The sequence below is a fragment of the Fusarium falciforme genome, chromosome 6, assembly GCF_026873545.1.
Source record: "Fusarium falciforme chromosome 6, complete sequence".
Classification (NCBI taxonomy): domain Eukaryota; kingdom Fungi; phylum Ascomycota; class Sordariomycetes; order Hypocreales; family Nectriaceae; genus Fusarium; species Fusarium falciforme.
Window position 1 is genome coordinate 2,611,384 of NC_070549.1, and position 19,024 is coordinate 2,630,407.

Consider the following 19,024-nt stretch of genomic DNA (forward strand, 5'->3'; position numbering starts at 1 on the left):
CGCGTCGCGTGGCCTGATGCTGCGATCGCATCAGAAGCTTGGCTCGCTGGATGTGAAAGTGAGCGATCCATGACGTCACCGACTGGACCAACCTCTACCTCGAGCACACCTCAATCCCCAGCCCAGCAATGTCGTCCGAGCGGAAGCCCAAGAGGTAATACGCCAGTCACGGTGCCTCGACGCCTCGACTGGGCCTGTCGACGTCAGGTACCCCTTGTTGATGTGCTGTCCAATGCTCCCCATCACGACGACAATCGTGATCCATTAGGAAATCCTCGACCCAAGATGGTGTCGACCTGGCACCGATTCCGACGGCCAACATTTCCAGACCCAATGATTCCATTTCCGCTCGCCAGCTGCAGAGGAAGTCTCCACGCTTCCAGTAAATCCCCGACCAGAAATGCTGAAGACGGCGAGCATGTGAGAGAGCTTGGCAATCGCAGCTGAAGGGTGACGTCTTGGTGGTTGTCTCGGCAGGAATTAGCTCTGAGCCACTGAACGCATCAAAACACACACGATACTTTGCGGTTCCCCTGCCTTTTTTTATTTTTTATTTTATTTTTTCAAACGGACCGGCTCTGCAAGAAGCTCTCCTCAACCGCAACCCAAACCATCACGCCTCACCTTACCTTCTCCGGCCTCGGGAGGCTGGCAATCATTGCCCAGTCGGGGGCTCGAGACAAACTCCCAGAGCACAGCGTGTTTTGTTGCACGCGCGTCGCATCTAGATTTCCGTCTAGATTCACCACCTCGTCTCGTGAGGCGCCACAGGTAGCACTGCCGATGGCTGGGACGCACACATGGCTTCATGGGATGCGAGCTTCCATGTTCTTAGCGGCAGCCAGTCTGAGGAGAAGGATTGGGCCTTCATTCCTCCCGTTGATACTGTGAACGAGGGGACCCTGTAAACTTAACGGCACTGAAGCCTGTGTCACATCGTCTTTCCCATCGCCAAGCCGGGAAGTCTTACTACGGGTGTGCAGCCTCGGCAAACATCTCCGGCATTCACGCTCAGTGAAAGAGAAAGCTCAATCAAAGTGAAGACAACCGAATGTTGGGTCGTAAAACAATTTCAAGTTGACTCTTTAATAAACGTAGGCAAGCTGTTGAGGAAAAACGATTGCACAGCGAGACAAGATTGCATAGATAGTAGTTAAAAGAGAGATGTCAGGGTGGCCTAAGATTAATCTGTCAATACTACAAAGACAATAGAAACCACTCTTCTTCATTATCTTCGACGTTAGAACCCCTATTGTAGAGATTAACGGTCTTGCTTCAATGATGGCATGGCTGGTATCGTCTTGCCTCCGGTCCTTGGACCCACTTCCCCGGATCTCCGCCCGGGGTTGTGGGCACCTCAACCCCGCAACGGAGCATTGACTACGTGAGAAAATGGGACATAGGCATTCATGCCACAGCAGATGATACGTAAGAGATAATGATAACAGGTTCAATATAATTTTCGGTTCTGTGGAGGAACAAGCTCATACATGTGGTTTTCTCACGTGTATCTTCTCGCGCCTGGATAGCCGAAACATTTCTCAAGAGTCTGGCCACATGACAGCCATTCACTGTAAACGCCTTCTTGCCTTCCAAAAGGCCCTTTGGGATCCTTCAAAAGCACTCCAAGTAAAGCGCACTGTTCCGGGTCCAGGATCCCCGGCAATCGAGAAGCTCACATTTAGCATGAGGGCATTGCCAGCTGATAGCTTAGCGACCTCACTGAAGCGCATGAAACACCAACCCAAGCGATCAAAAACAAGCGAGTGCAAGGATACACAAGGCCTCTTTATTCACCTCTGAACGCCATCTATGCCGTTTGTAATGCTAAGCGCATTCCTAAATTCCAGATCATCAAGCTTCGTTACGATGTAGGGTTCTCCTTGGACCCGAGCCCGTTGAAGACGCTGGCCTTTACTTGGCTCGCAATCAGACCAGACCGTTCCTTGGTGGCGATGAGGTTTGCGTCCTTGGCCAACTTCTCCACTGCCTTGTCGGTGTTCTTCGCCCCGCTCCTCATCATCATGCTCTGTGCTGCTTGATTGCGTGCTATGCCCATCGTGGCCTCCTTGATCTTAGAGCTCAGGTCCAGGACCTGTTTGTTACCGTAGTCGCGGTTTGTGAGGAGAGGGTTCTGGCTAAGGGTCTGGACCCAGTACTTGTGCCAGAGAAGTTCTAGGAGATGCGCATCAAGCGAGCTCTTGAAGTGTGAGACCTCGAGGCTGTAGTAGCGGCTCGAGTGAGCGCCAAACTCGGCTGCCTTGGCGAGGGGCACTGCCTGGAATCCATCGGCGGTTGTGCCGCCAACAGGATCCGCCTTGTAGTGAGCAGGGTAGGTTCTGAAAGCGCCAATCTCCACCTTGCCGGCGTTGATGGTGCGGTCAGGGTCAATGACAACAGCCAGGAAGGGATCCTGGAACTGCTGCTGCATGGCCTCTGTGTCCACATCGATACCACTGAGCCAGCATCCGTAGCCGGGGTGGCTGTGATACCAGCCCACCACGTTCTCCTGACGGCCCTGCGCTCGGCAAAGGTCGAGGTATTCAACCAGATATTCGTTTGCCTCTTCCTGGGCGTTGACTCGTGTCTCTGTTCCTTCGACGGGAAGGCGGAACGCATCGGTGACGACAAAAGTGTCCTGATCGATGTAGCCTTGCATCAGGCCCATGACTTCGAGATTGCCACCAGAGCGCGCGTGCATGGTCATCTTGATGAGAGCGGTGGCGCTGATTCGGACATGTTTGAAGTAGTTTGGATCCTTAGTCCACGGTTTGGCATCGGCGATGGTCTTCTGAGCTGCGGCATCGTAGTTGTAGAGAGCGTCGCGTTTGGGATCGATTAGCTGGACATTATTGTCCAGCTCTGTCGCATGTGTCAGTACCGTTTAAGAGCTGAGAGGGAGTTTTTAGAGCATACCCCACGCTTTCAAAGCCGATGCCTCCATCGTGACAACCCCAGGTCCTTCCTGGGTATGGCGAGTGATGGAGATGGAGGACGAGTTGATGTTGGTGATCTAGGCAGTCAACCGAGCCAAGGGCGGGGCTCTTCCCACTCGGCTTATCGATAAGAGCTCGGTGCTCCACCTCAAGCTTACATCCATCTTATCACCAGCTCTACAACCATCTCATCAATCTTACAAACACATTGATCATTATTTGAATTCTTGATTGAACGAAACAACTTGATTAAACTACTAAGACTCATAAAACTTCATCCAGAGAAGCTAAACATTAAGGTACGCAACATGACTTAAACCGCACTCCCCGGGGCAGCGGTATTGACTGGAACAGAAGAGTACACTGGACGCTGAATTCCAAGGCGGAACCGGGGCACTCGGTCCATGCGGTTCAGAGCGGTAGTGGGCATCCTCAGCACCGTCTCGCGGTACATGGTCTGCGTCTCCCACTCATAGGAGCATCCGATGGCTCGCTGCATACCACCCTCGGAGGCACAGAACATGAGAGTCACGGGGGGTCTGACGGCCTCGAAGAGGGTCAGCTCCATGTTGTAGGTGTCGACAAGGGTGAAGATCTGGATTCTGTCAGCTATAATGGCACGGAAATTGGGGGGTTGACTTCTTACCCTCTTTTCACCTGGACGGGCATTCTTGGCCGCCTCAACCTTCATTCGGATCTCGGGATCCTTGCAAGGGTCAATACCAACACGCTCGCCATACTCGTTGACGACGCTTCGGCTCAGGGGGCTTCCATGGGTGCTCCAGGAGAATCGCCCAAAGTTGCCGCCAAAGATGGCACGCTCAATGGTTGGGGAGTTGAGGTGGCCCTCAAAGCCAAACATCTCAGCCTGCGTGTCGGCAAACTTGCCGCCATAGATGACTCGCACCAGACCTGGTGTGATCATCCAGATATAAAGGAACAGAAGCAGGAAAATCACACCAGGGGCGATGGTGCTTGCACCGTATGCGCCAGCCTGTGCGCCAGTGGCAATGAGAGCGATGGCGATGATGAAGAAGGCACCATTCCATTCGACGGCGAGACCGGCAAGCCATCTCTTCCAGGATGGTCCAGTCGACCAATAGACGGGGTAGAAGGCCTTCCAGCGGATGGAGATGCCCCAAGCTCCGTCAATGATGATGGTGTCATTCTCTGCAATACCAGCCACCTGGCAGTAGGGAGTGATATCCCAGAGCGAGGACTCGTACGCATCCTCCATGTTGTACCATGGCTGATCGTTATCCACAGGCAGAGTGCAGATGTAGCGCTCAAGGAGTCTATCTGAGTCATTGGCCAGAGACAGTCTGGAGAAGGCCTGGAAAGCAGTATCGGTTCGGTCAACCTGGGGTCGAAGCCTCAGAAGACCCATGAGCGCATAGGCCTGGTCACCGGGAAGATACTCAGTTGTGTGACGGCTGTACAGACACTTGAGGGCGAGAACAGCTTGTTCCAGCCGGCTCAGGCTGATGGTGCCCAGGTAGTGGTCAATCAAGTGACGGGCGACATCTGGGTCCATATACGTCCAGACCTGAGCAGCGAATTGGTTCTTGGCAACCACCAGCGGAGAAGATAGGTCACTGTCGCGAGTATAGATGGAGATGCTTCGGCCGGGGCTGAGAAGAACCTCGGGGAAGGTCCACATTCGGCTGCCCCATTCACGAAGGAGAGACTCCGTGTTGGCCTTGCCCGAAGTCATCGCCGTCTTGCCTCTTCCGACAGCGATGATCATACTGTTGGCGCCGCGAAGAACATCCGAGATGCGGTAGACCTATTGGCGTTAGTCAAGGTGGCAACGGGACGGGCCTGTCAGCACTTACATCAGACTCCAGCTCACTCTCATCGCGCATGCAGCTGCAGGCAATCCAGTACGCAGGAAGCTTCGCAGCGCGACACGCCGTCTCAGCGATGTGATGGAGGGCCATCATGTCCTGCTCAGAGCTGTGGCTGAAGTGCTCAGTAGAGTAGGCGACAAATAGGTAGGCCAGACTGGCATCCCGACCGTCGCTGTTCTCCCACTCAACAACGCTGCGGACGTCGACTCCCCTGTTCTCATCGTTGAAGGGCTCGCGAAGGAAGCACAGGTATCGCGGGCGCAGCATGCGATAGACTTGGTTGTTCCGGGCCATGAGGGAGAGACCCTTGCGGTTCTCGAGCAGGTTGCTCCAGACCTTGGCATCGCCATGGTAGTTGTACAGGACCGGGGCATAGCAGAGGCTTCGCTTGATAACGGTGGGTTTACCATCCCAGAACTAACATTGTCAGACAGATGCGCAGCGCTGAAGAGAAAGGCAACTTACCACAAGAGCCATGGCAATGGCCGCAGGAAGGGCTCTGAGCACCATGATGCCCCAATCCTCCCAGCTCTGGGGGTCATAGCTAAAGTCAATGACCCAAGTTGCGATTCGCACCTTCATGGGCGCAACCTTGCGGACATAGGTCCTCTTCCAAGTGGAAGTTCCTGGCCCTTCATAGATGTCGTCGGTCGCTGCGACGTACATATTGCGAAGGTAGCCATCGTTGTGATGCAGATATCGATCGGACCGGGTCTTGTATGAGACACGACCAGCATAGTCGCGATGTCTCATCTTGGTCTCGGTGTCGGTAAAGTTGTACCCAGGCTTCTGGTACAGCACGGGATTGCGCCATCGGAAGACGCTTCGGGGTTCGAAGAAGTGATGGGAGCCCTTGAGCTTGATTGGGAACTCTTTCTCGCCTTTCTGTTGTCAACCTGTCAGCAAGCGCAATTAGGCCACGATTGGGAGTGAGTATTTACTTCGCCATCCTTGGAGCTATTCAGAGGCGACAGCGGCGCGGCAGACACGGGAACGATGGCACCTTTGGTTTGCTAAGAAAAGTTCAATTTGTGCCTATACGCAGAAGCAGCCACGGAAGAGCTTTACCATTGTTCCGTCCTGCTGTCCATTGCCTTGTCCTTGTTGTGGATAGACGACACCCTGCTGCCCACCATACTGTCACGGTCAGCAATGCGAGAAGGTTTGGGGAGAGGCTGAGACAAACCATGGGCTGCTGCTGCTGTTGATACTGCATTGTGTTTTGGTGCTGCACTTGTCCGAGGGGAATGGGCTGCTGCTGTCCTACGGGGACTTGATAACCGCCGGATTGGGCTGAGAGAGGGCTCGTGGTAGGTGACACGGGCTGCTGTTGATAGGGATGTGTGAAGGGCTGGTTGGGGTGTGACTGGTACATATCATGGTAAGAAACGTTGGGACAGTTGCCAAGGGAATGGAATACTCACAACGACAGAACTGCCTGGAGTGTAGGCACCACCGTGTGCTTGGTGCGACACTGGGGGAGGCGGCTGCTGGTACTATGAAGTGTTGGCACAATACGACCTGGAAGAGAAGTTCTCGGAGGGCAAGCTTACATTGACCACGTTGGGGTCGTAGGAGCCTCCGTGTAAGTGAGCCTTGACGAGAGTCAGCAACAAGACACATCCGCGAGAAGAGGGAGACATACCATGGTTAATGTATGCGAATTATGAAGAGGCAAAGATAACGAATCACTCGCTGGCTTGAGGAAGAGAAGAAAAAAAGAAAGGGGTCAAAGAGCTCGGGTGATCTCTCTGGCTATCTCTCTCTCGGATGGCCGCACGCTAATATGTTGACAGGACAAACCGAAGGACTCTTGTCACACCAAGAGCTCACAGGTGGAAAAGGAGCTGAGGCTCCATGAAATGCAGCTCGCCGTCTCGTGACGGTGCCTGGACGGGCTCCATCATGTCTGCATACCCCATGCCCATGCCCATGAGTCGAAGGGGGCTGAAAGGAAAAGGTGCAATGTCCTCTCGCCACCGGAGACCTAGACCGTTTGGGGAACGGGGGTGGTATTCACAATCTATGCATAGGACCACTTGCGTCGCACGTTGGATCAATCCAAGGGTGGGCGCATGTGATTGCTACGGTACTCTACTCCTGCGTCCAGCCTCACGATGCGCCGATCCGTGTGATAGGACGTGACTGAGCGACGTTTGCTTGCTGCAGTAGGGGTTGAGCGGCTTGTTCCGTGGCTCTAGGCCTCTGCTATCCGACAGACTAGGAACTATTCAAAGCGGCTGAGCCCTGAGGGATGTCACTCCCGTGGACGATATTGGTAGGCCTTTCAGCCGTGGCGCTACTTGTGCAAGTCGGTCGTGTGCCACGGCGCCAGCAGTCTCGACCTGCCCTGCCAAGCAACGCAGCCTGGTTTGAAATGTTTACCGCCATCTGGCTTGTTCAGCCCTAGACGACCCCCCATCTTTCCAGAAGCGGCACACCGGGCGAGAGAGGTTTGGATTTGTCTAGGCAGGGGTAACGGCAGCGCAGCCCTACAGAGTCTCTCTTTACTCCGGAGGTGCGACGATCCGCCCGCGTAGTGAGACCTGCACGGCCTCAGATGAGGGTTCGGCAGTTGCGATAGTGTAGAAACTAGGTTTGTAGTGAATAAAGGGAACCCCTGTCCTGGGGGACCCCTGGCAAGTCCAAGATCCAGCCTTGAGAGCGGGCTCTTGGGAGATACACTAGACCAGTGTCCGCCTAAGTGCAACCCAACCCAAGTGGTCGGGACGCGCCGAGTGGAGAGCAAAGAGGAACAATCTCAACTATCAAAACTCTACGCGAGGAGACGAGCGAATGGGAGCCTTTTCACGTCCGTTTTTGGTCTTGCACAGCTAAAAGCCCTGCATTTCCGTTCAGAGACGGCGATGCGGCGTCTGCAGGCTGAAACGTGGCGTCAGTCTAGACGCAACATCCGTTGGATATTCGGCAAACCTGAACAATATTTCTGCAGAAAATAGCTCGACGCTATGAAATAGTCCTAGATATGGGATGCCTTGCGCCGGTTCGACGCCGTGGCTCGATAGTCCGAGACCCCTGAGTGTTGCGCGGCGGCAAGCATCCCATTACTTGACTGTGTCAAAAAGACGGTCGAGGGGCGAACAGTCAGTCAGGCCGAGTTTTTGTCTAGCAAAGAAAGAGAGGTCCACAGAAAGAAAGGTAGAGGCAATTCATCATGTCGTGGACGCACAGAGACAGTCCTCACGATGCGTTTGCCCGAGAGGCAACGCAGACGCCCATCACCGTCGCTTTCCCTCAGTGGATGCTCAATATCTGGGAGGTTTCCCATGGTAAGAAGCCGCTTTTTCCCCGCGTAGACGATCTAGCCGCTGATCAGTTGTAGATCATCCCGAGGGCCGTTGGTACCTGGAGCCAAATGCGCAGTGTCTCCGCCAAAAGGCGAGCTTGAGGATTGTGTAAGTTTGCGCCATCTGCAACTCCATGAATTGGGAATAACTACAGGAACGGGAGTATATAATTTTTATCGAGACTTTAAATGACTGATTCTCTCAGGTTTGCTCCTCTAGATCTCCCCCGTCGAGATGCCCTCGCGCAGAGCCTCGAGCTCTTCGACATCCTCCACATCCCAGGTGACTTTACCAAAGAACGTCTGCAATCTGTGAGCCACAGCTTCGGCAGAAGCACCGATCGTAATGGCTCCAGCTCGTGGTTTCACTTCCTGTGCAAGAACATCGACATCAAGCAGGATGGCTCGAACCCGCCCGAGGTGGACAACCGCGCCGCAACCATGGGATACCACATCTCGACGCTCCCGCAAGCTGACTATAGCTGGCACCGTGCAGGCTTCTTCCTTCGTGTAGAGAACGACGGGAGCACTACTCTGGTGTGCTTCGGTGCCATGCCTAGAATCAGGCAGAGGATCAATGAGTTTGTCGCAGCCAAGGCGTGGCAGCACGTCGTGACGGATCCATACATTCTATTTGATCTGCTCTTTGAGGCGCTTTACTTTGAAGTCGACGATACAGTCTGGAAGATGAACACTGTGTTTGGGCCTCTAGAACACGCAAGTCACACTCTCCCCTTGTCGTCCCATTCTAACAGGAGCAGTTGATCCTCGAGTACGCCAACTCTAAAAACATCCGCAAGATGAGCTCCAAGATCCCCTTCGCGGCCATGCACAACTGCGCCAAGCACATCATCCACATCGCTGAAGCCATCGATTCGTGCATCATGCTCGTCGACGCCACCATACGTAATGTCGGCAACCACGAGCACACGAGGCCGACGACCAACGATCCTGTCCTGAAGCAGCTGCGCGAAACACTCCAGTACCGGCGCTCGCTCTTCGGCTCTAGCCAGCTGCGTCTGAACAGTCTCCAGAAACGCATCGACAATGCAATCACGCTGTCGTTTAACCTGGTCACGCAGCAGGATTCGATGGTGATGATCCAAGACTCCAACTCGATGAAGGTGATTGCCGCCATCACCATGATCTTCCTACCAACCACGGGCGTCGCCACGGTCATTGGCTCGCAGCTGTTCCTGTCCGAAGCCCACGACGGTGGCAAGACATGGGACGTGATGCTGACGCCCTTGTTCTGGACGATGTGGTGGATCTCGATTCCCCTGACCATCTTTGTGGTTCTCCTGGCTATTATCTGGCACTGGTGGGTGCATACCGAGGCTCCTGTTGTAGAGGTACAGCAAGTCATCAAGAGAGCTGCGACATTCAGTTCTTCAAACACCAAGAAGTCGGGAAAGTGATGGAAGCGTGTTTTTGAGCGTCGTTCGTGCTTCAACAAGTGTAATATCCCCATGTAATTCAAGACATTTCACTGATGCACGTGTCATTTGAAGTGGCAAGAGTGAAGCCGGTTCAAAGCCAGGCTTTATATGTCTTTTTAAAGAAATGTACATGCAATGTAGGTATATGTACAAGAAGTTTCGAATACATGTACAACCCGAACGTTGTTCATCATGCCGACTGGCGGCCATGAGAACGAGACCTATCTACAGCTCCTCAACCCCCACGGCGAAGAGTTGTCTGCATTTAGCAGGTGAACAAAGCAGGGCCAGGGATCTTGTAGGTGGAAGCTAAGACGACAGTTAGCAGGCATGCAATAGCTGATAGATAGTTAGAACTCACCCTTGTAGGCGTCATAGACGATGCCGGAGTCATTCTGGGCATAGGCTCCAGGGAAACCAACGAGATCAGTGGGAACGGTCGAGCCGGCACCGACGACCTTGAGCTGATGGCAGCCGGGGTAGAACTGGGCACCGGGGTACTGGTAGGCGGCGTGGAGGGCAATGATCTCGTGACGGACGAGGTAGTAGCCGGGCTTGAGGCAGCTGGGGATGGTGTAGTCGATGCCCTCGTTGTCGGCCTTCATGAGCGAGGTCTAAAGTATTGTTAGTTTCTCAACTTGGACTTTTTGGAGACATGAAGCTTACAGCAGCCCAGTTGTTGGAAGTTCCCTCTCGTCCAGCCTCCTGAACCTTGAACCACACCTTCTCGCTGGCAGGCTCCCAAGCATCGCAACCCTCATCAGGGCAACGAGCCATGTAAGTCAGAACAGGACCGACATGAGAGTCGGGCCAGAGAGTCCAGCGAAGGTTGACAGTAGATCCGGCCTCGGCCTCGGCGTGCAGAGCAGCAGGCTGGCTGCCCTTGACACCACCGGCAGTGTAGCCGTTGCACTGGATGTCGATCAAAGAGATGTCCTCGACAGGGCCGTTTCCGGGGATGGGGCGCGAGATGCGCTCGGGGGTAGGGTTGGAGTAGGGGTCGACGTTGGGGTTGTAGAATTCGTATTCTTTTCCTCCGATGGTCGCGCTCTCGACGTAACCGTGGGCGGCCACCAGGGCCACGGAGGAGAGAAGGGAGAGGATGCAGCGCATTGTGATTTTGTTTTCAAGGGGTGTAGTTTTTAGGTATAAAAAGAATGAATATATGAGGACGGCTAGCGTCAAGAAGATGTTGCAGAATGAAGACGAAAAATAAAGAAAGTGTATATAAGAATTCACACAACGGCTGGCGTCGAGAGGCGTAACGAACAAACAACTCTATCGCGAGGAATCATGACATTAAATACCAACTCCCCTTTCAACCGCCAAGACTTCTCAACGGAGATTCTCAGATGAAAGGGCCCCGACGATGCAGATATTCCCACCACTGAAGCTGATCTTGGCAGTTTCACGTTGGGCGTCTGGGATGAAGCCGTGATTGGTGGATGTTTAAATGTTTCCCAGACGAAACATACGGAACCCTGCTTTTTTTCCCCAAGGGATGGACTGATTTTATCCCGGTTTAAGCGACCGAAACTGTAGCGGTTTGAGATTTTGGCTGGGTCCGTCCGTTGACGTAGCATTCGCGGCTCTGTTGAGAACGGATGAATGCATACAAGATCTGCGAGGTAATAAACTCCAAACAATTTGGATAGAACAAAGATTGTTTGTAGCAATTCGGACGGGACAACACATATTGTTTGTAGCAACCAATATTGCTTGTACATTGAAAGATATTGTTTTTACAAGCTCAAGCTTCTCGGACGTCTGCCTAGGACTGATGATGGAAATCTAGCGGGTATAAGCACAGACAAGGGTTTGCGCTCCCCTGCAACTACAGCTGTGTAAGACGGCATCTCAAACTATCCTCTCTTTATATCACATAAGCATAAACCTATTAACTCTGTCTCACTACATCGCGGTCATCATGATTATACCCCTCGAGCTCATAGTGCTCATTGCCGAAAAACTTGCTCATCGCCTCGCCCAGACCTCTCCATTTCTTGTAACCACCGATGATGCTGAGAGGGCGGATCTGGAGGTGCATCACCAGGCTCTGATCAGCCTCGCAGCATCATGTACAGTTGTTCATCACAACATCCGACACCTACTGTACACAACTCTGGACATTTGCAACCCCGTCCGTTTAACTAAAGCCTTGGTCGACATCCTCAAGCATCCGCAGGTCGGGCCGTCCATCCGCCACATTTATTGTGACACCGCATTGGACTTTGAGGCTGTATGCAAAGGACCTCGGGGGTCTTCGTTCCGGAAGCAGATGGAGCGGACGGTAGACATCGCATGGGTCGAGGATACTCTTAAGCAACGCAATTGCTGCCCTCCTTGGTGGCTCAACCCTAGAACCACGCATTGGCTTCACAGAAACGGAATCAAAACCTGGATTCATCGGGAAGGACGAATACGTTCGGAGTATCTAGAGGTTGCGTTTCTATCGATACTACACATGGCGACAAAAGTCGAGTCCCTCTCTTTTCATCACGTCGACTCAGGCTGGGGAAGACTGGCATCCATGCAGGGCGCCATGGGTCACCCAAGCTCGCGTGTTATCGTCACGGTCGACGAATGGGTCGATGAAACGGTCATGACTTGCCGGGACGATGATAGCCAAGGACCACCACGTCTTATTCTGGGCAACCTCAAGGCGCTGCAAGGTAATTTCCGTGAACACAGTCAGTGGCTGCATCTCGCCGACTCTCTATTCGGTGGCGGATATGAGAAGCTGAAAACCCTCGTCCTTGACGGGATGAGTCTACGAGACATGAGCGAATGGTCAGACAAGATCAAAGTCGAAAACACAAAGACTGAGCAACTCTATCTTGGTTCGCGGAACCCATTTAAGCGCCCGATCTCCAACCCTCGCTTCGCCAAGCAGGAATGGGTCAAGGGGAGATGGCTCGTCGGTGGGCCAAGACTGGAGAACCCCCAGCTGGAGCTTGCAAGGGAAGACGAGGAGGGGTGGAGGCCTAATGCGGAAGATCGGAGGAGACGGAAAGCTAATCTAAGTGGCTTCAAGCATCTTCGGGTCTTGGATATTGTTGTCGATTCTCCGCCGAATTTCCCGTCCAGGACCCTTGTGGCGTTGAAGGATATTGCGAGTTCGTTAGAGGTACTCCGGGTCGAGGGATACCCATTCAACCTGTACATTCCAGATGACCACGTGTTTAGCTGAATAAGAATGACCCTCCTTTTCGATTATCTAGCCCCAAGGCAGAACGGGGGCTTTCAGGGGTGAGCCCGAATGAGGTTTCTCGGAGGGCATAGTCCGATGTAACTAAACGGCCATCTACCGCCTTAAGCACGCCGCAGCATGTCCTCTTTGGGTTTTTCCCGAAGTCTTCAGACAGTTAATCCCTTGGGCCGTGTTGTTCAGAGTTTTGGTGCGGTGTCGATACGACATGAGCCACCACAACTCAAGAACAAGGATCTGAAGACATGGGAGTATGCCAGCTGTTATTCTTCTTTTCACACGCGTTTCCCGTATTGTTGCAAGTGACCAGCATAGGGGGCGCCTTAATTCCATTGACAAAAAAACCAGGGTTGTCTCAAGATATCCCCCACATTTGCCGGTATCAACCCCAACCACTCTTCTTCACATCAAACACACTGTTTACAACAACATAAAGAAAGAGCAAAAAAAAGAAACTAACTGCAAAAAACATACAACAGCGGGGATTCGCTGGTCGTCACCGACCCAACTACTAATCCGCCCCTCACTGGCTTGTCTATGGGAGAGCGGACGGGATCCCGAGTTCTCCAGTGGGTATGGTCGTATGTGCTAGACAGAGGTGCTGAACCAGCTTATGGCTTGGCCGCTCTCAATGAACCTGGCATCAGAAAGACCCGACTATTCTTGTGCAAGTGAGAATGTTGACAATGTGTGTGTCACGCCTAGAGGTTTGGTAGCCAGGAGCATTGGTGGAGCTAAGAGTTGCTAGTCATTTAATACTAACGTCAGTGTTGGCTCAGGATGATCATTTGGTGTTGAAACACGTATCATTTGAATGACCACTTGAATCTCTGTCTAGGATCCTCTAGGATATGTGTCGTAGCCATTGGCACCTTTAGAAACCATGTCCCGTACTTTGGAGTGCGTCTCAACGTACGGCTTTAGGTCATCATGTCCATGGCACCGGGCAGATATTCGGCTTCCGGACCCCAAGGACCTTGAGCAAAGATAGCAAAAATACCATGAAGTTCCTCAACCTTTATCACTATCAACATTTGCCCAAATACAGTTCCTTGAGCATCCTACGTTCCAAGTCCCTTGTGTCCCTGGCATCCCTGATATGCTCATTGGGGGGGTGCCAAAGCAGCCTCTTGGATTCTTTTTCTTCCTATCTATGCTACTCAATGATACTGGCATCTGAAAGCGTCATAATAACTCGGAACCAGCTGACAATGACGCAGTGGAAATGGGGAGTTCTTTGGCATGATGAGCCACGGGGTGGGAAGTCATTTTAGTGGCTGCCCCATTAAATGATCGTAGCCAAGATTTGAATGAAGTTGTCCAAGATCTAATATAACATACTAAAAAAAAACTAAACACTAAAAAAAAAAATAAAAAAAAGTTGTTGCAAAGGAAGAGTGCCCAGTTCTCTCAAACCCAGTCGAGGAGAGGGGCCAATACACATCGCCATTCGATCCGACAGTTGTTTCCAGAAACCATCAATCCCCTTCGCTCACTCTAAACGGAATGATCCTGTTTCATAACCACTGTTGCTAATCTGCGTGCAGAAGTCAAGGTATCGCTGAGTTGAGATGTAGGGCCTGGAGGATTGACATCTCGCTGGCCTTTTAGCTTTCCATTGCTGTGTTATTTGGATTTACCGAGACAGTTTCATAATAACAAGAAAGACAGAGTATGAGAGATCCAGCCCTCTCATTTATATTGCCACATCCTCCATAAGATGTCTGGATTGTCCAAAGACTTCATCCTGATGTCGATCCAGATTACCCTATAGCCGGGCACTCTCCTCCAAAGGCTGGAGGGACAACTCCCAATTACCTCACTCAGTCTCTGAAATGCCAAGGAACTGAAATGCTCTATCACGATTGCAAGAATAAGGTCCTGTTCTCTATGGATTACCTTGTGTATTGGGAATGCGAGCATCAATTTGCCATAACTGAGACGGATTCATATGGCCTAGGATAAGTCTATGAAATGGAAGACAAGTATTTACCCATTTTAGAGTTCTCTTCATAGATATAGTATACAAAAACCCCTAAAAAAATATCATTGAACCATTCATTCGCACACAATAGTGACAATCAATGCTGTCAAAGTGAGCCCAGCGAGTCATGAAATCTCGATAGTCATCTGGAGCAGCTCTTCGGCTCATCGCAGATCCAGCTTACCCCGGACTATCGTACGAGCACGCAAGCCCACCACCACGCGGGAAGTGTGTCTCCATGCATATCTAGACCTGCACCAGCTGCCCTTCCTGGTCTAGAGAATCTCGGCCGGCAACTCGATGGTGGCGGCAAGCCCGGGGGATACCGGGGATCCTACAAAGGTAGAGAAGATCATCTCTGTCTGTGCGGACTTGAGCAATGAGGCCAGTTGCCTGGAGGTCTCGGCTGCGGAGAGGGAACAGATCATGGATGACGGGGAGATGGTGGTGTGGGAGTGTTGGCACAGAGGAGGAGTAACAACTGTCACTAGCAATGGAACGTGATAGGTAGAAGAGATAGATCTGTAAAGCTTCTGTAAACCATATTGATCTATTGAACCATACCGCTGGCTCCTGTGGAACCTAGGGAGCACTCAAGGAAGGTATCGTGACTGGCTACCTATGCGAGTGGGCCAATTGGTACTTCGTCGTCAATCTACTACGTAGTCTACAGACTGAGAGCCTGATCTACCAAGGGAACCTTTGCATTCGGCGATAACTACCGCAACAGCGAGTCAACCCGAAATATAGTCCCCTTCTTAATAGCTCCTGAATGGCTTTCTCTGGGGCAGCTCCCCTTGGCCATCGTCATGAAGCAGCGGCTAATAGTGGGCACAGTTGCATCGTCGCAGGGAACGACGGTACGTACCTTCTCGACTTGTCCAAGCCCGCTCTGCTCCCTACCTGAAAACGGCAAGGCGAGCCAAGCGATGAAAAGGGAATCGCTCGGTTGAGATAATGAGAGAGTGCTGACAAAAGTTTGTTGAAAGTTCTAATCTTGAAGCTTGGCCCCAGTGGCGATTGGGGGGACATAGAACTGTTTGCAACTTGCACCTTGTCCGATGGCCGGAGTTGATGGGGCTAGCCTGACGGCGAGATAAACAGCGTGGGGTATGTATGGAGAGAGCATGCGTTGAGGAACTGCTGCTGACATTACCGACGAATGGGAACCGCAGAGGCGACAAACTGATGAGTCGTTCATGTTCAGGTCAGTTGACGGGTCCCGTGATGGCAGTCGAGTGAAACATGGGGTTCAATGGTTCATGGGGTCGCGGAAGCCTTCGCTAGGCACCCGAGATGCTAGCCTGGGCTGATGAGGCCTTCTCAGATGAGGAGGCGGTGCTGGGACGATACAGTAAGACGGCCGACCAGTCTCTGTCGCGTGGCACCTGCAGTTGTCAGTCAGCCAAGAATAAATCACACAGAGTATTACTGGTAAAGATGGGCTTGGGAGATCTCGATGAACGCAACCGAGTCTGAAAACGAGAACCTTGTCAAGTCACCACCAATATCCATCACACCCCAGACCCGCTGGTACACCACCTATAAAACGGCAGCAGGAATTCCAATATTGTCGGCCAACTTTTGGAAGCGAACGAGGGGATCACCAACCACGATAGCCAGACCCTGCAGGTGGGGAATCCAGACCCCGCGTTTTTTTTCCCAGAGATTGGTGTGTGTGGGTGGTGGATGGCGTATGACGGCGCGGCGCAGGGCCAGAGGTCAAGGACGAATCAGACGGCCGTGATAAGGAGAAGCGTCGAGGGAAAGCGGGATGGGACAAGAGCACGAGGGACAGGCAAGCTTCCAGTGTGGAGGGGGGCACCAAGGTTTTGGTCCCATTGCCCAAAACGAGAGAGTGGCATGAACTGGGGGAATACGGGCTGTGTGACGGATTGATCGGATGGCCCATGTTTCGCGTGACCAGGGATGAAGAGCAGTATCTAGGGCTGTATTGTTTCGGTGATGTCACAGCGAGAAGGACCGGAACCAAGGTAAAGGGGGTTCTGGGGAGAAATCCAAGTGATGGCCGGCGAAATGTGAGAGAATGATCGTCAGTTCCCAGCGCAAAACTAGACGGCACGGTTGAGGACAGACTGGCGACAAGCAAGATTCCTCCCGTTCTTGTTGGCTCTGCGCGTCACCACTCGCACTTCTTCCTCACCCTCCCCTCCAGAAGTTCGAACCTATTCTCACCCCGAGACCCCATTGGAATCCATCCGGCACGCTCAGGCGCAAGGGGGGAGGGCTGACCCCCTTCGGCAACAGAGACATGGCGTCACCAGGAATGAATCAATGTCTTGCCCTCAGGTCGTTGGCCTATTCGCTCTCCCGAGACCCTGCAGACGCTGACAGGTTTCAGAGGGAGACCACCCCCCTTCTGACTCTCTCTGTTCGTGAGAGTTCGGAGGGCCGATTGATAGATACATGTGCCTGTGGAGTGATGTTGGGCCGTGGAGGTAGTGTAACCGCCGGACGCGGATGAGAAACAAAAAACGGTCGACGTGAAAAAGCCAAAAGATAAGGATTCCCATGCAAGGTTTGCTCCGAGGGTCCGGTCTCTGCTTTTCGGACGACTGCCGGAGTAGCCGCCGAGGGCCTCCGGTTCGGCTTCCTTCACCTTGACTCGCGAGACAATCGCCGACTCGTGAAGATCAAAAGTGCGAGTCGCGACGAGAAATAAAAAAAAAAATCCCTTCCGCGCATGCAGCTATAGAATAGCTTGGCTAGAGATAGATTGCTTACCCTGACCATGACGAGTAGGCTGAGGCGTGTGCGTCGTGATACCCGCGAGGCGCGTCGGCGAGCTGCCTTATCAGCTGGGCGCGCGATAGGACCTACACCCGAATCAGGCAGCTTAACTCGTGTGTTTGTTATCTCTTGCCTGCCTGCCGTTGTTCAGCTTGATAGAAGAGACAGTCATATCATAGGCAGGTCAAGAGGTTGGGGTACATACATACATACCTACGTCCCTCTGTCCATCGCCGGGATCTGTATGGAACACTTCTCGACGACTGCTGTTGTGCCAGCTGGCTCATCTCGATTTGCCCACCGCGGTTCGAAATCGATATCTTCTCAGTCCACCATCACAGGACATTTGCATCCATCGTATCCGCACCTCGTTGTCGTCGTCCTTCGTTCCGTTGGCACCCTTGCCTGCATGTGTCTTTGACCCGATAACCTGACCAGCTCATCCTCATCCTCCGTGTGGCCGGCCGAGGCTTTCTTGTGTGTGTCCCCTTTCAAAGAGGGCCGTTATTCTCTGTCCTGTTGTTGGCCGACTGTACTCCCCCGTTTGGCGCTACGTCTTGGACGACGTCCACCCATTGCTTCCTCGTGACGGTTGAGCCTGTGGTTTTGATTGTTGCGTTCAATCTCAGACATTTGCTTGGCACGCCTTCTTCGCCCAAGGACCCCAGTTATCCCCATCTGGATCACTCCCCTCCCCCACGACCAAGACCCAGGGCGCATGCATTGGGCAATTGTCGAATAAGTATTCGAGGTCACCGCTCATCCGCTGGGGAAGCTAAGAGATTCTGAGCAAGAGGCCGTCGTCTCCTTCTGGTCTATATCAATCCATCGACAAATTCACGAGTTATCGAGATACGGGCGTTTCTTAGGCGAGCATGGCCTTCAGCTTTCTCCGCGGCCCCACGATCACCGTCTCTCGTTTCGATTCGTCCACGCCCACGCGGCATCTGCCTCTCCCCCAGACGCCATAGACACACGACACGAGTATAAACACAGCAGAGAAACCCTTCAGTGCTCTGCAAGGCACAACCCGCCATCCGCGGTAGCGTCATTCGAACCCTCCTCCAGCTGCTTGCAACACAGGCAATTCGGGGTCCATCACTGAGGGGCCACTTGACCGTCGACGCCGTGATTCGTCCAGCGTCCATCACAACTTCAGTTCTCTAGCTCGCAAGCATCACCCTTGACCCTAGGAGCCAATCCAAGGCTTCGTTTTTACGTTAGTGAAATTGTCCTGCGACGCACAGCCTGGGGACAAGACGGACACGCGGTCATCCCCGGACTGGTCCATCGCTTTTTTGCTTTGCATCTCTTGCCCTCCGGTCTGCGGTGCGGATCTGACAGCCGGGACTGGGCTGGGCCTGGAACCTCAGCCGGTTGGGCCCTAGACTTGGTGTCGATTTTCGCTCGAGAAGGAGGAGGACAGCAGCTGAGCGATCGGGCGTCGGAAACCCCTCAGAAGACGACGTCAGATTTGGGAGGTCCAAAAGGCATACAAAAAGTGATACATTGACCCAGAAAGAGAAGGATCCCCAGACATCGTGAAAGG

General features: G+C 52.8%; 4 protein-coding genes across 4 annotated transcripts; 2 read left to right on the plus strand and 2 right to left on the minus strand.

Moving 5' to 3' along the window:
- Positions 1-1,864: 1,864 nt before the first annotated feature.
- NCS54_00837600 (COP9 signalosome complex subunit 5) lies at positions 1,865-6,434 on the minus strand (the record flags this gene model as incomplete). The annotated part of the gene is made up of 12 exons (XM_053153764.1): positions 1,865-2,862; positions 2,917-3,013; positions 3,301-3,531; positions 3,583-4,722; positions 4,772-5,203; positions 5,252-5,671; positions 5,728-5,799; positions 5,855-5,923; positions 5,973-6,152; positions 6,211-6,282; positions 6,340-6,381; positions 6,432-6,434. 12 exons carry the CDS (start codon positions 6,432-6,434, stop codon positions 1,865-1,867), a joined length of 3,756 nt encoding a protein of 1,251 aa, XP_053009739.1.
- Positions 6,435-7,961: 1,527 nt separating this feature from the next.
- NCS54_00837700 (Hypothetical protein) lies at positions 7,962-9,511 on the plus strand (the record flags this gene model as incomplete). The annotated part of the gene is made up of 4 exons (XM_053153765.1): positions 7,962-8,076; positions 8,130-8,202; positions 8,300-8,810; positions 8,855-9,511. 4 exons carry the CDS (start codon positions 7,962-7,964, stop codon positions 9,509-9,511), a joined length of 1,356 nt encoding a protein of 451 aa, XP_053009740.1.
- A 286-nt stretch (positions 9,512-9,797) lies between these two features.
- On the minus strand, positions 9,798-10,645 carry NCS54_00837800 (Hypothetical protein; the record flags this gene model as incomplete). The annotated part of the gene is made up of 3 exons (XM_053153766.1): positions 9,798-9,841; positions 9,894-10,146; positions 10,199-10,645. 3 exons carry the CDS (start codon positions 10,643-10,645, stop codon positions 9,798-9,800), a joined length of 744 nt encoding a protein of 247 aa, XP_053009741.1.
- Positions 10,646-11,459: 814 nt separating this feature from the next.
- On the plus strand, positions 11,460-12,722 carry NCS54_00837900 (Hypothetical protein; the record flags this gene model as incomplete). The annotated part of the gene is made up of 1 exon (XM_053153767.1): positions 11,460-12,722. The coding sequence occupies one exon, from the start codon at positions 11,460-11,462 to the stop codon at positions 12,720-12,722; it is 1,263 nt and encodes a 420-aa protein (XP_053009742.1).
- Between the last annotated feature and the right edge of the window lie 6,302 nt (positions 12,723-19,024).